Here is a 16,361-nt window from a genome sequence, read left to right as displayed (position 1 = left end):
AGTCCATTTTTGAACATTTTTTAAAACACTTCTTTTTAAACACAAACTTCATATTATATACAATTTCTAATGAACAACACAACAATTGTGAGTTTTAACCGTTTTAAATTCATTGGAAAAAAACAAAGAATAAATAAATAACTTGATTTCTCTATTAATTGGTATTTTATGATAGGTTCTAATGTACATTTACAAATACAAATTTAGAGTTATAAATTTAACTAAAATTATAGAAAAACGCCCGGGACAGGCTCTAGTATGAAGTAAAGGAATGAAACGCAGACTTACTTATAATTTGTGGATTATATTTAATTTACAATCAAACTCTACTTCTGACATGACAGTCTTCTTTCATATTCGTTGCTTTGCAGTTTGCAGCATAGTGTCTATCATATGCATTGCTATCAGATAACTATGCGCCAAAGCCAGACCTCTAAATTGCTGAAGCACGACCACTTGAAATCAACGAGACGGCAGTATTGACATAAGACTGAGAGATGCAGTGAAAATGTTTCAGCCTTAGCCGGTCTTCTCATGTTGCAGGGACTCCAACCGGAAGATGGACAACGCCAGCATCCTAGATTACCCAAGGAGATTTATATGCAACATAAAGCTATGAAGCATTACCATCATAGATTAAAAGCTTAAAGTTTCAATAGAAGTTAAAGAGAGAGTTTTGCTTACGAGAGTGTGTTAGCTACATAGAATATTGGAAGCCTCAATAAACCTGCACATTGCCACGTTCCTCTTGGGGCAACGATAGATTTGTCAGGTCCTGACCCTGTAGCAGTTAAAACAAACTGCGTACATTCTGTTAACACTAGTTTACAAGAATATAATGACTGAATCTCTGACACTGAGTTAATGACTGAATCTCTGACACTGAGTTAATGACGCAAAAAGTTACCAATGGAAACAGTATGGCCATAAGCGCTCCGCTGACAAGAGGAGAGAGAAAGAAAATGGCTAACACGCCGGGGCTTCCTGAAACAAAAAAAAAAAAAAAACAAATAAAAGCCAGCTTTCAGTTTTTCAATTTCACTAACGTCGCCAACGGAATAAATCAAGGAGAAAAATTCACCAAAACCAGCAAAGAATGCCCAGTTAGATTCAAAGAACTCGAGCCTTTTCACGAGAGGAATCTCCAAGAAGTTCCACTTATATCTACGATAAGAACACGTATTTAAGTGAGTTTGAAGACACTAGGTAATTCTGTTTATTGACATAAGGTGAGAGAACAGAGCATACTCGTAACAGTAGTAAGCATACATCCATGAAAGAAGTAAGAAATTTAGTATCTTCCCAATGTATGGTATAACGCCAACAACATAAACCTAGTTTGCACAGCCCATTAGGTTAACATACCCGAAGGAAGGAATGATCGTATACATTCAAAGAAGGTTAACAAAGGCAAAATAATTTACCTCCGTAAAGAAAAATGTCAGGAGTAATATCGAATACACCTGCTCTCCTATATCAATCATCACCCTGAAAATTAACAAAAAGGGAATTGGCTTATCACATAAAAATTGTTTCTGCTTTTTGATTTTGAAGAAGTGATTTGGTAGAGAAGTACCCTCCAAAACCAGAAGGTCTTTCAGCATTTGTCATGTTCACTGACGCAGGGACGTCACATTGGCTGAATGTTTCTGCCGACCTTAACTCAGATTTTTCAATTGCCTCAAATCCATACTTTGCAACATCGTTATACCTGAAGTTCACAGCCCAATCAAACGAACTAAACAGTCTAAAGTCTTAACAAACTAAGTTAACGGATTGCTCAGAATAAAATAATGGAAAAGTGAATAAATTTGTTTTCAACAGGCAATACTCACTCCTGTGTCAGTCAACTAAGTCACATGGTAATAATAACAACTCCGAGAAGCAAAAAAATAAGAAAGCAAAGGTAAAGATGCAAGAAGGCTACCAGATGTTACTTAAGATGAAGCTCAGCATATACATAGGATAGAACCAAAATACCTGCAGTGTAATAAAAGTGTTCTTTCCAAGTCAGCTAATTGAAAAAGTTGATACACAACCCGCGACGATAAACTACACTAAATCTAAAAGGTAGCAGTAAACTTACGTAAAATAGCTGCAAAAGACCACCACGTAGAAAGGCATAAGATCCATTATACGAGCAAAAGTCTTGGAACGTGACGGGAGCGCATGGATCAGGTAATATCCACTGAAGGGCTGGATTAACAAACCACTTAAAGACGCCCAAACTAAACCAATTCAAAAAAGAAGGTGTAAGATAAGCTCAGAGTATTGAATCTTAAGACACCATCTGAAGAACTCTCAAGTCAACATCAAAAGAATCTTGGCAAAGAAAAAAGAGAATCTCTTTTAATTAGGTCTCAGCCTGTCCGGCAAGTTGATTGAACTCATCCCAAGATCCAATCTTTTCTTTTCTAGATCATATGTAATCTCGATTTCAAGCCAAACAGGTTAATCAAAACAAAGGTTAAGTAGTTGACATTTACCTTCCTAAGAAAATCAAACCATTCAAAAGAAAACACTGCCCCGTTCGTAATAGGAGCTTTCGCGACCTAATTACCAATCAAAACAATTCGGGAGAAAATATTGTGAGATTAGATGGAAATCTAAGTTTCTCGGGAAACAAAATCAGAGGAACCTACTTGTGACAGAGAATTACAACACGGTGGAGAGAACAAGCTTCTAGGAAACCCTCGAGCCAAAGCAGCATCACCTGCTTCAATTTTGCAGTCATCTGCTATATTATCGGCTTCGCGATTTCAAGTGTCGACGAGCGAACAGGACGAGGGAAGATCAGGATCAGACAAGCAACTCCCTTTACGTTTGTCTTCAAGAAATCGGGAGAAATCTTAGCATGTATCTATCTATCTATTATTATATAAAAAACAATTTTCTCTCTCCACAACGGGCCAAGTCTTTAAGCAGGTGATTATGAGCGCATCACGTGTCCAGTTAACCAAAACGCAGCGCTCGATTTATGGTTATGTTAAGAACTAAAGCCCATTTACGGTAAGTAATAAAAGTTTGTGGGCTTTATGGTTATGTTAAGAACTAAAGTACAAAATGCCATTTTGTCTTCATCGTTTACGTACTGCAATCTAGGATGTGTGTCTTTTTTCCATGTCTGATACCTAAGAAGCTTCTTCTGCATTCTTTCACACCATCAATGGTGTTTCGAGATGGATGACTGAAATCATGATGAAGAATCTTTTTGTTTCCTTTCTCCATTCGCGTCGTTTAGCCATCTACTCAATCAAAACCGTTACAGATTCAGCGCCATTACGGCATTCAAAGTGATTTGTTGTCATTAAGGTCTCAATTAACTTCGTCTCCCCCACTCCTTCTACCATATCACATTTATTGCATCTCCCATTTTCTTCCGGTCGGTGATTCTGGAGCTATAAATAGCTTAGTTTGTCTTCATGAAATTTATCACTTTGTTCCTCACAATCATATTGACACCCAAACCTTTTTGCAGAGTATAGTGGCAAACTTCTCTCTCCATCTTGCTGACTTCAAAGACGATGACCGCAGCACCACCGCCAAACTGCGGCTTCTGGAGTTTTGGAAGGTAGAAATGTGACAAATCCTCTGTTTAACTTGATTTATAAATATATAAATAATAATAAATAATAAAATTATATATTTTTTTGAATTATATATTTTCAAACTTAATATTTTTATAATTCCTTTTTGATTTTTTCAATTTCTTTTTCAAATTTTCTTTTCCAAATTCAAAAAATGTTTTTAAATTTTTTTTTTTAATAACTAATATTTATTTCTTAAATTTTTAAACTACCTTCAAAACCTTATTCTTTAACTCTAAACGACTAAACCTAAAGTATATGTTAGATAATCCTATAGACATAAAAGTATATTTAACCTTCAATAGAACCTCTATTTTGATCATTTTATTTTTTGAATGTTTTTTTATGAAAATAAATTATATTATTAAAACTAATTTAAGATTGAAGTTATAGTTTTATAATCATTTGTACTTCCGAATATCTATCATTTGTACTAATAATAAATGACGAAATTAATTAAGAACCCGGTTTGTTTATTTAAAATTACTATGTGTATGTCCGATTTATGTATGCTTCTGTTCGTCTGATTAGATGTTTGATAATTAATGGATGTCTGATTACTGTATGTCTGATTAATGTATGTCTGATGGCTTATGTCTGTTTATGTTCTATTTTCAGATTTGGTATTGATCCTGAAGTCCACGCTTTTATCAGAGCTACGTGGTAGGGAAACTACCGGTGGCCATGGTTCAGCTGGAAACACGTTCCAGGTAGTAAAAAGGATCAATGGTGGCAAATTTTCATTGTAAGTGTCTCTGACTCTATCGTTTTCATTCTTACATTTTTAATCTTCCAAAGTACAAATCGACTAAACCTCCTATCTTCTTTTGTAGCAACAATACTACTGGGACGAGTAGCACCATGATGAAATCTATCTCCAATGGAAGCTACAAACACAAGTTACTTTTTGTAGTTGAATCAGCCAGAAGAAGCGAGATTGGAAGCAACCTAAATAAATCAGCCAAACAGACTAGGCTATAGTTCTTGCAAATTGGTCGACACATGAAGCAAAAGCAAATATTCAATCCCCAGCTGGATCCCGCACGTCTGCTCCACCAGAGAAGACGATGCACAAGCACGGTGCTGGACCACAGACCTTTGTTAATATTGAGTATAACATGGTAATATTTTCTATCTGATTTTTCTTTTTAACTTTTTTTTTATTTTGACTAACTTTTCTTGCTCTTGCCTTCCTTGCAGATTATTGATGATGGTTTTGAGGAACCACCACCTTGTGAGGAAGACTCTTACACGTAAAGATGGTTCGTGTTCATCGATGAACATGCAGAGGCCGTGGTTCTGGAGGTTGAGGAAACCGTTGAAGAGATGACACATGATGAATCTCCACTTGGGGACAGCCAAACTGCCTCAACTGCTGCTACAACACATTCAAGGCGCTTTCTCCTCAACCAAGAATACATCAAGGTAAGGTCTTCTCACTTAATTCTCATTTTGGTTAATAACGACGACGGTTTTCGTAGTTATTCCGTTGTAAAATAGGGTTTACAACGAATTAACTACGAAAGCCATTTTCTCGTAAAGTAGACGCTCAATTTCGTCGTTATTTACACGTAAATTTACGAAGAATCTGCATGTCTTTCATGGTGAATTCCTCGGTAACCATTTTCAGTTTCCTCGTTAATTAGACGTAAATTAGCTACAAATTTTCTTCGATTCTTTATTTTTTACAAAAACAAAAATATAATCAAATATATTTTTAAATTTATTTCAAAATTCTTAAAAATGTAAATAATATAAATCAATACGAAAATATTTTATAAAAATTTAAGTATCAAATTTATAATACAAAATAAAAAGAAGAAAAAAAAACTAAGGTTGTTGTTGTGGAGCTCGTCGAAGAACTCACGACTCCTCCTCCGCACTTCTTCTTTATCCTCATGTGTGTGTGATGTCTCTGGAATGGGATTTCGTGTCCGCATCTCCGTCAACATGGTCTCCAAATGAGGATTTCCAGCCGCTATAACTTCTAGAAAGCCCTCTACTGAAGTCATACGAGCTGTGAACGCAGACCGCATCGAGTTCATCTCGGAACGCAGCTGAGTGACATTATCACCCCATCTCTGACCATAAGACAATGTCGCTCTTGGGACATCGTTGACGGAACCAATTCGCAACGTACGTCCCTTTTTCTTAGGGACAACCTTAAAAAATAAAGATTAATGTTAGTGATAAAAAATTAGATTAAATGAATAATAATAATTAAGGATTTAAAATTTTTTACTTCCTCGTAAATCTGATCCACTTCAAGTGTGGATAATGTTACCGGTATTCCATCGGGAGACTGCTGGGCCAGCTGGGTTTGGCGGTCTCCAATCCAAGCAACCACCTCGTTGTAGATTTGCTCGGACCTAGATCTACAAATTGCACAGTCTTGTTCTTGTGGGTCCTCCCATAAAGATCCTTAAGAGATGGGATAACTCTCGTCTCTTTGGCCTAAAAATATTTAAGAAGTTAGAATATATTTACAAAAAATTAATTAATTAAAATGTTTTTCATATCCATACGGACACCGGCGTGGGGTTTTTGACCCGTAGTGTGAAGCATCGGCCCGTTGCCCTGCTCATCTTTCGTCTGACGGGAGGCGGAGGAACTGTTGGAGACTTTAATGGACGATGGCAAGTTCCAATAACGGATGAGGCCATCCCACACAGCCGTGGTGAGCTCAGCGGGTTTTCCCTGCTCATAACCCTTCACGATCCAATCATCCTTCCAGTTGGATACGGTGTCCAATAATCGAGCTTTCGCCTTCCCGACAAACGCTTTCTTCACCCTCTCGTTCACCCTTATGGACCAATGATATTTTTGCCGTAAAAAGAAAAAATAGATTAATAATTAGTTTAAAAATAATAAAAAGTCATAATAATAAAAAATAAAGTCTATATAATTAATTAATAGTAACTTACAGCGAAAATTTTGAACCACATTTTTCTGACGTTGTCCGGCGTCAATTCCCAGTTCGGATGAGCATCGTGGAAGTAGCCTTCGATCACCTTGATAGAACCGTCAACCCCAAACCTGAAAAAACAAAAAAAAAATATTTAAATTATTTATTTTTGTTATAAAATAATTGCACAATAAAATAGTAACGTACCACAAAGTTCTGTCTGGTCAGTCGGGGTCTAAGACATGTAAACCTTCTCTTCCTGGCTGAGCGAGAAGGTCCTCGACAGTGTACATAGCATAAGGATCACTCGGTGGCACCAACAAATCGGGATGAATCCCGGCCGCCATCGTAGGAGGTGTCTCCTCTGGAACATGATCATGATGCGCGGGTAGTGCATTAAACCAAGGAACCGGTGGCAGAACATACAGAGGAACCAGTGGTGCATCAAAAGGAGGCGACTGAGAGACTCTCTGAGAAGACTAAGAGTCGGGGACAGTCTCCGGAAATGAAGAACCGGGAGCTGAAGAAGATGATGCGCTTGTACGACTACCAGGCTCACTAAACATCTCTCTGAAATGTGGTGTAAGCTTGTTCTTTCGAACCATCTGAAAAAAAAAATTAATTGTCATTATTAACCATATAAAACATATAAATAGATTATTAATTAACATTTAAAAAACATCATCCTATATTATCAACAAATTCCATAAACCTATCTACAAATTCCATAAACCTATCTACAAATTCCATAAACCTATCTACAAATTCCATAAACCTATCTACAAATTCCATAAACCTATCTACAAATTCCATAAACCTATCTACAAATTTCCTACACTAACCACCTAATCAACACTAATTACCCTAAACTAACAACCTAAGCTAAATTAGAGAGGAAGTAGAGAGGAGTACCTTGCTATGAGGAGGAGAGGAAGTGACTACGAAATGAGAAGTGATATGGTTCAGGTATATATAGAGACTTATATTTCGTCGTAAAACCCTCGTAAATTTACGAGGAATTAGCAAGGTCCGCGTTTTCTTTTTATGTTTCGTCGTAAAGCCCACACAAATTTACGAAGAATTAGCAAGGCCCGTGTTTTTCTTTACGAGGTCTTTTCGAGGAAATTCCAAGGCCCGTTTTTTATTTTACGACAATTTTACGAGGAACATCTGTAAATCCCTATAAGCCGAAACCCCAAATCCCAAGGCCCGTGTTATTAAATTTTCTCGTAAAATCCTCGTTCATTAACGAGAAAATAACAATGCACGTATATTTGTTACGAGGAAATAACAAGGCCCACGTTTTCTTTTTACGAGTATTTTACGACGAAGTGTTTTTTTGTTATCAATTCCAAATAGCATTTGAAACTGATAAGAACTGTTCTGGCGACCGTGCACTCCCTTCAGGTTTTTTTAAACTATCGATTAGTTTTTTTTGCGCAAGTTTAGAATGGGAGGGGTGTGCTTATTTATAGAAGTAGTTGTCATTGTAAAATCCTCATTAACTAACGAGAAAATAACAAGGCACGTGTTTTTGTTACGAGGAAATAACAAGGCCCATGTTTTTGTTACGAGGAAATAACAAGGCCCGTGTTTCTGTTACGAGAAAATAACAAGGCCCGTGTTTTATATGTAACTCGGAAGACAATCCGAATATCGGAACGGAAACTTGTCCATTGCTTTCTATATGTAATTCGTTTCTTGAGCAAATATTTGGTAAGTCCAACCTCGATTTTTTGATGTCTTTTGTCTTCCCTGGGACATTCAATATTGTATTCACGATGTTCTCAGAGAAATTCTTCTCTATATGCATCACATCGAGGTTGTGGTGCAAAAGAAGATCCTTCCGATATGGAAACTCCCAAAATATACTCTTCTTGTGCCAATTGTGCTGAACTCCATAAAAATCAGGCATATTACCGGGAACATGCCAATTACCACCACAACAAACTGTTTCTTGAGCTTCGTAGTAATCGATTTGCGCTTCAATTTCTTCTCCAGTTAAATATGGACGATGAGTGTCTCTCACAACCCTTTTGTGCCTAAACAATTTCTTTTTTCTTCGGTACGGATGGCTAATGGGAAGAAATCAACGGTGACGATCGAACCAACTTGTCTTCCTAACATTTTTCAGTTGAAACACATATGTCATTCCATTACAATATGGACAAGATAATCTCCCATGTGTAGTCCATCCAGACAGCATCTCATAGGCATGATAGTCACTTATGGTCCACAAAAGCATCGCTCGCATCATATAATTTGTCTTCGTTTAGCAATCATACGTCCTCACCTCTGTTGACCACAAATCTTTCGACTCTTTTATCAGTGGTTGTAGAAAAACATCCAGACACCTTTTTGGATGTTTCGGACAAGGTATTAATATGGTCAAGAATAAAAACTCCCATTGCATGCACATCTCCGGTGGCAGGTTGTATGGCGTAAGAAAGACTGGCCACAATGAATATTGTCTCCCTGACATTCCAAAATTGACTAAATCCATCTGTGCAGAATCTAAGATACACATTTTGGCTATTGCTAGCGAATTCTGGATGTACTTTGTTAAAATGTTTCCAAGCTCTTGCATCTGATGGATGAGTTATCTCACCATCCGTCTGAGTATGCTCGGCATATGATCTCATCCCTCCAGCAGTCTGCTCAGATTGGTACAATCTTTTCAATATGTCTGTAATTGGTAGGTACCACATCCTTTGGTACGGTACCCTATTACGTCCCCTTCCTTGCGGCTTGAATCGTGGTTTCTTGCAGAATCGACATTCTTCCAACTTCTCATCATCTCCCCAGTAGATCATGCAGTTGTCGATGCAAACATCTATCATCTCTGAAGGCAACCCAAGACTATAAACCAGTTTCTGAATCCCATAATAAGAATCAGCAGACTCATTGTCTTCCGGCAAATACTCTTTAAATAAATCTGCCCATTCGTTCATGCAACTTTCAGGTAGATTGTGATCAGTTTTAATATTCATCATTCTAGCAGCCAATGACAATTTAGAGAGACCTTCTCTACAACCACTGTAAAGTGGTTGATTTGCCGCATCTAACATTTCATAAAACTTTTTTGCATCTATATTAGGTTCTTCAACTTCATCATGAGCTACAAATGCATCAGCTACCATATCATGAACCCTATCACAATCTATCATTTGATCCTCCTGATAGTAACTATGTTCATTATGCAAATGATCAACCGGTTCATCCTGAAAATTGCTATTACTACTACTAGCTTCATTCCCATAATTATAACTTTCTCCATGTTGAAACCAGATATAGTAATGTGCGTGAAACCTCTATTTATTAAATGCTTCCATACATTTTCACGAGTTGCCAATTTTGAATTGTTGCATTTCCGACAAGGACATAACATCTTACTGCTTTCCTGGGCGAGCTGTGTAGAATCTGCTTGATGCATAAATGTCTCCAGCCCTTCGAGATATTCTTTCGCCACTCTCCCGTTAGCATCTATGTGCGTATACATCCACCTCCGAAGCTCGATAATATTTCCATCACCCGACATTTTTTTTCACGTTTTTAGTTTTTTTTTTGGTGTGTTTGAAGTGAAACACAAACGACATATTTATAGGAAATTTACAAAACTGGTAGGTGAAATTTTACTAGAAATTTACGAGGAAATATAATTAGTCAGCCTACAAAAAACGTGGTACAACTAAAAGGTTGGTGCACTCGAGATATCGACGGTAAATTCACGTTAAATATTTCGTCGTAAAGTCTTCGTTATATTTACATCTACTTTACGAGGAACAATATTTCCTCGTAAAGAGCACGTCAATTTGAGATGTTTTTACGACGAATATTTATTGTCAAGTTGTTTTACGACGAAATTACGTTGATTTGTTTTTTTCCTCGTAAAAAGGACGTAATTTTACGAGGACCTTTTTTCCTCGTTAATTTCATCGTTAAAATTGTGTTTTCTTGTAGTGAATATCTCTGGGATTTGTTGTTTGTTTATTTTTTCTGATCATTGTTTATTTCATTCTTTGCTTTTTCAGTGTGGGTAGACACGCAAAGTAACCATGGGCGGAAGGCACATGGTATAAGAGGGGGGGGGGCAGATGCCCCCATTAAAATTTTCAAATTTCATGTAAAACTTAGACAAATTGTTGTAATGCCCCCATCATTATTTGCAATTATGCCTCCAGTCTTTTGAGACTTAACATAAAAGCAGAGTAAATTTAATGTAAACACATGCTAAATAGTATTTGTAGAAAGCCATATATGCAAATTACTTTTTCCTTTAATTTTTTACGTGAACTCTTGTATTTTAACTAATCTAACCTTCTAAACCTATATGATTTTTTTTGTTCACAAAACCTATATGAATTTGTTTCTTAATTACACAAAATGTCTCCTAGACTTTTAACTATGCAACTACCACTTTGTCACACTCTTAAAAAATATCATTCTTAACTATAGTTTACAGTTTTTACTTTACATGTTCTATTAATTTTTATTATTTTAATGTAGCAAATTTTAAAAATTGAGTTTTATTTATTTATGAAAAGATAAACTAATAAAATGTATCATAAACATATTTTAAATACTAATGTTCCAAAGATATTGTTATCCAAACTTATATAATAAATAATATTATTATTTATTTAAATAATTATTTATAATTATATACTTTGTCCCCACTAAAAATAATTTCTAGATCCGCCACTGAAAGGAACCATATGGACTTGACAGTTTCACTCTACTCCAAAAGAGAATGTCCCTGTCACACTGAAGTATAGCTCGGACATGGAGATGCGCGTTTGTGGCTTGGAGAACATCACTGTGGAACTCAAGGCTTATCTGAATTCCTTCAAGTCTGACTTTAAGCAAGACATGGCTGCAACAAGAGACACACTCAACATGATCCTGCAAGCTCTCCAGCCTCAAGCTCCTGATCGTACTGCCTCAACTGCACCATCAAGTCAGCCTCCTGCTCCAGCTCAAGCTCAAGATCCTGCTCCTGCTCAACCACAGCATGAACATCTGACCCCACTGACCAATCCGATTTAGATGATGTTTTTGGTAGGTTTGTAGGTTTAGATGGTGTAAAGAGATACTTGGTTTGTAGGTTTAGATGATGTTTTTGGTTTCCAAAAACAAATATCATGTAATTTGTATTTCTATTTGAACCTCTTTTGTGTTATTATGATCTCTTTTGTGTACTATATATTATGCAAAACAAATTTTCAATTTCAAGTTTATTATTTAAATTTCAGTATGTTTTTTTTTTAAATCGTTTGACTAGTTTGCTACAAAAAAATTTGTATCAAAAGGTTTAAGACAAATTGCCATAAAATGCAGTCAATCAAATTCGTGGCAAGTAGCTACAAACACCATCGTCACAATTTCGTTGCAATTTGCTACAAATCATTTTGTGATAGAATCATGGCAATCGTAGCAATTTGCCTAGAAAATCATGTGTCAAACCGTGGCAAGATTTGCTACGAAATCGTCATGTAAAAATGTAGCTCCTTGATCCGATTTTGCTATGATTTTTCTTTTTGATACGATGCTATAGCTACGATCCAATTATCGGAGCATTTCGTGGGAAGTCGGCCATGCAATTATGAAAATCAGTCCGTAGCCATGAAATCTGACTGTAGCTATAGAGATTTTTTTCTACTAGTGATTCCTCAAAAGTCATATATTTTTCTTTATTTTATTTATGTACTATTTTTTTTCTAGTTCTATACCTTTTTCTTAAAAGATAGATTTTCGGAACTTATCATATATTTAGTATTTATAACAATTTTGATCAACTAAAAGTGTTTTTTTATTCATAGTTTTTATTTATTACATATTCTAATTTAAATAGATTTTAAAACTATTAATATATGATATCATATATTTTTTTAACATCAAAAAGCTGTTATAACACTCAAACTAGAGGTGATCTAAAACGAAATAGAACAACCAACGGAAACTAGATTTATATGAAAAATTTGGGCGGTTTTAGCTAAAAAATCTGCTATCTTGGTGTGAATCTTTGGTACATAAATGATGTTAAAATCTTGAAACCAGCCTTAAATAACTGTTAGCTCTGATATCCGTCTTATAATTTCATAGTAAAAGTATAATAATATTTAAATGGTATAGCTATTTTTTGTTTGTGGTGAGAAAGGTGAAAAAAATGAAAACAATTATTTTGGTTATTCATTTCTTTCATTTTTTTAATTGGTGCTTATTTCTAATGGATATTAAGATCTTAGTTATTGAAAAAAAAAAAACTTTGTTACTTCGTAAATTTTTCAATAATAAATGAACAGTAAAAAAAAAGAAAAAGATATAAGAAATGGAGAAACCACGAATCCACTATTAAGCCGTGCTAAAACGTTTGTAAACCTTATATTTTTCATACTTATCTTAGAGCAAGATACAAAAACCTCTGTTTTGACTCTGTCCGAACATACCCAATCTGAAAAAGTGTAAACTACCAACTATAAATTACAATTCATTTTGCCTGAGACTCTCCCAGCATCCGCCGACTTTTCTTGTTGGTTTTTCAACTGATAGAACTCTCAGTTCGAAGCTCCGCGTCGACTCTAGCTCCCACCTCCTCCGCCTTCTGCCGTATAAATGCCGCAGACATGTCTCCACCAACGCTGACAACGGCGTTTCTGTCCGGTAAAACCTGTTCGGGAAAATTGAGTCTCGCCAAGGAACCACGTAGGTAAAACGCGGCTGTGTCGTAAGCGCATGCCGCAGCAAATGCGGTTTTGTAGGAACCAAGCCAGATCCGTGATCGCTTGTTGGGCTCTCATATCTCAGCTACCCATTTTCCCCACTTCCTTATCCTTATCCCTTTATATCGCCTCTCCTTAGGGCTCACCGGATTCCACTTCCGCTTCTCGATGAGGACCACCTGTCCTTTTTTCTCCATGGGAAAGTCTAGATTTTGTTGTATTCAGTTTCCATCAACCCTAAAGCAACTTACGAGTTACGTCTATTCCACATATATAGGGATGGCAACTTATGTACTGTAACGCGGGCCTCGGCTTGTAAGGACTGGTGTGGGGGTTTGGGCCGAGATAATCATAACCCACAAATTAGCGGGCCTTGCGGGCGTGGACTTGTGCGGTGCCGGGTTTATTGCCTCCAATTCTTGACTGGAGTGGACACCAAAGGCCTCCGCCCCTCCATCCTTTGGATAGAAAAGCAGAATTTTTGGTTGAAAGGCTACATCCAGTACCGGACCAATGATTTGGGCCCCGAACACAGCTTACAACTTTCATCGTGCTGTGCTCTCCAAAAAATCGGCCGTTCCTAATGGAATGTTACGCCTTTCCTCGTTTACTCACAACGTAATCAACTCATTTTTAGATTATGGTTAATAGATACCTTTTTTGATCGGAAAAATTCCTAAAGGCCGAGCCAATAGGATGAAAGGTGGAACTTTATGCAATCCGCCATACGGGGGAGATGGCTTCGCGAATGGGCATTCAGAACCTTTGGGTAGAGTCTGACAGCCCATATCACCCGCGGGAAAGCCCATTGGGACCGCATCTAGACGCTTCTTCGGCTTCCTCACCTGAAAACAAAACAAGAAAGAGAGAGTGAAAAGCGATGGAGCTTCGTCGATGATGGTGTGACGAAATGGAGCTCCGGCGAAACCGTTCGATGTCCGACCGGCGAGGCAGCGTCAGTGCTTCTGGTGACCGAATCGCGTTCAAGCTGCAACAGAGGAGCTTATCTTCCTCGTCGTTCCATCACCGGAGCTGCTCATCTTCCTCGTTCCATCACCGGAGCTTCTCTTCTTCATCGATCTACCACTGCATGCCGTAGATTGTCACCAAGCCACCACCGGAGCTTCTCTTCTTCACTGAGCCACCACCGGAGCTACTCCTCTGCATCGAGCCACCACCGTAGCTTATCTTCTTCACCGAGCCACCACCATAGCTTCTCTTCTTCAACGAGCCACCACCGGAGCTTCTCTTCTTCACAGAGCCACCACCGGAGCTTCTCTTCTTCACTGAGCCACCACAGGAGCTACTCCTCTGCATCGAGCCACCACCATAGCTTCTCTTCTTTACCGAGCCACCACTGTAGCTTCTCTTCATCACCGAGCCACCACCGGAGCTTCTCTTCTTCACGGAGCCACCACCGGAGCTTCTCTTCTTCACCGAGCCACCACCGGAGCTTCTCCTCTGCATCGAGCCGTAGCTTCTCTTCTTCACCGAGCCACCTAAAAAGGTAGTGGTATCATTACTCAGTTGGACTAGAAAAAAATTCTATCGACAACTTTCCCAGTTGGTGCCTACGTTCCTAAAACAGTACTCAGTCTTCATAGAGACAAGAGTTACGGAGGCAGATCTTTGGAATCTCAAACAAGCACTTTTCGAACCACTAAGAGCGTACATAAACAAGTTCCGTGAGATCAAGGGCAAGATTTCGCACCCGAATGAGGTCGTCGCCCTAGTGGCATTGAGGAATGGCTTCTGGTTCTCCTACAAATTTAGAGAAGAACTAGCGGTTCGAACACCTGTTTCATTGGACGACGCCCTACACCGAGCCTCTTACTTCGCCACCCATGAAGGGGAGGTCGCAGCGTTAGAGGAACAGTAGTATAGCGCGTACAAGAATAACGTGACCAAAAAGCCTACTGCTCCTAAAGAACCAACCACCAAAGGGCAGAACTCTTATGCAATAAATAATTCGCCGCAAAAGTCTTTAATATACGATCTCAGCAAGTACTGCGCCTTCCATGATCGCAAGGGTCACGCGATCGAAGAATGCCGAGCCGTACCACTGAGGAAAACGAAGAGGAAGAAGAAGAACCAGTGACTCCAAAATCCAACCGAAAATCCAAAGTCTCGACAAACAAAAGAGGCAGGGAAATCGAACAGGAATCACTGAGCTCTCCACCCCCGGCTCCGAAGAAAAGAGTCGACATGATTTCGTGGGGACCAAGTAACAACGTAACCAACGAAACTAAGAGTCAAACCGAAGGGAAAATCCCGACGAAGCCACTCCCCCTCCCCGTGTCACTCAGTACAACCCAAACACAAAGCCTCCTTGCGTAAAAATCTTCAAATTCAAGCGAAAGAATAAAATGACCAAGATTTGCGAGCTGCTAGAGAAACCGATTCAGAAAAAGACATAATGCAGACTCTCAATCGCAATCTGTCTGGGGGTCAGAGACACTACCGACCAGCACTGACTAAGAGGTGGAATTTTCCAGCCCACAACAAGGGCAAAAACCGGATCGACTTCATTTACGAAGACTCTAAGTTCTGCAATTCGGTCAACTCAATCAAAGCATACCAACGGAGAGCCGAAAACAACGTATGAATTAGAGAGCCCCTATCGGGTCCCGATCATGAAATCACCTTCGACGAAAAAGAAACCACAGACCTCGATAAACCACACGACGACGCTCTCGTGATACGAATCGACGCCGGGGGCTGCGAACTATCCCGAGTAATGATCGACACCGGAAGCTCGGCCGATGTCCTATTCTACGATGTGTTTAAAAGAATTGGATTCACTAAAGCACTCCTAAAGTAAGAGCGAACTCCCCTCATCGGCTTCACAGGAGAGACCACCTATTCTCTCGGATCGATCGAGCTCGTGGTAACCTCTGGAGAAATCAGAAAAATCGTAGAATTCATCGTGATACACCGTCCAGCCCCATTCAACGCAATCCTTGGGAGACCTTGGCTATACAGTATGAAGGCAGTCCCCTCGACATATCGCCAATGCCTGAAATTTCCAACCCCGAAAGGAGTCGAAACTATCAGAGGAAGCCAGAAGAGCTCCAGGACATGCTACCTCACGAGCTTTAAGGACATCGAGCAACACCCTTAATCAGGCAGCCATAATTAACGACAGACGTA

General features: G+C 38.5%; 2 protein-coding genes across 3 annotated transcripts; both read right to left on the bottom strand.

The window, feature by feature from the left end:
• Nucleotides 1-264: 264 nt before the first annotated feature.
• On the bottom strand, nt 265-2,887 carry LOC106312904 (protein EI24 homolog). Of its 2 annotated transcripts, none has more exons than XM_013750589.1 (11): nt 2,643-2,887; nt 2,487-2,552; nt 2,087-2,228; nt 1,928-1,980; nt 1,577-1,711; nt 1,425-1,488; nt 1,249-1,334; nt 1,082-1,164; nt 908-984; nt 685-800; nt 265-577 (listed from the first exon to the last, which is right to left on the bottom strand). In XM_013750589.1, the coding sequence occupies exons 1-11, from the start codon at nt 2,732-2,734 to the stop codon at nt 520-522; spliced, it is 972 nt and encodes a 323-aa protein (XP_013606043.1). In that variant the 5' UTR covers nt 2,735-2,887; the 3' UTR covers nt 265-519. The 2 variants fall into 2 exon arrangements, with proteins under 2 accessions (XP_013606043.1, XP_013606044.1); XM_013750590.1 differs by having other exon boundaries at nt 685-781.
• A 10,143-nt stretch (nt 2,888-13,030) lies between these two features.
• Nucleotides 13,031-13,408, bottom strand: LOC106314624 (ethylene-responsive transcription factor RAP2-9). Its single transcript, XM_013752466.1, has 2 exons — nt 13,301-13,408; nt 13,031-13,159 (listed from the first exon to the last, which is right to left on the bottom strand). The coding sequence occupies exons 1-2, from the start codon at nt 13,406-13,408 to the stop codon at nt 13,031-13,033; spliced, it is 237 nt and encodes a 78-aa protein (XP_013607920.1).
• Between the last annotated feature and the right edge of the window lie 2,953 nt (nt 13,409-16,361).

This window comes from Brassica oleracea, chromosome C9 (assembly GCF_000695525.1).
Source record: "Brassica oleracea var. oleracea cultivar TO1000 chromosome C9, BOL, whole genome shotgun sequence".
In the NCBI taxonomy this organism is placed as follows: Eukaryota; Viridiplantae; Streptophyta; class Magnoliopsida; order Brassicales; family Brassicaceae; genus Brassica; species Brassica oleracea.
This window is presented reverse-complemented; position numbering and strand designations above follow the sequence as displayed.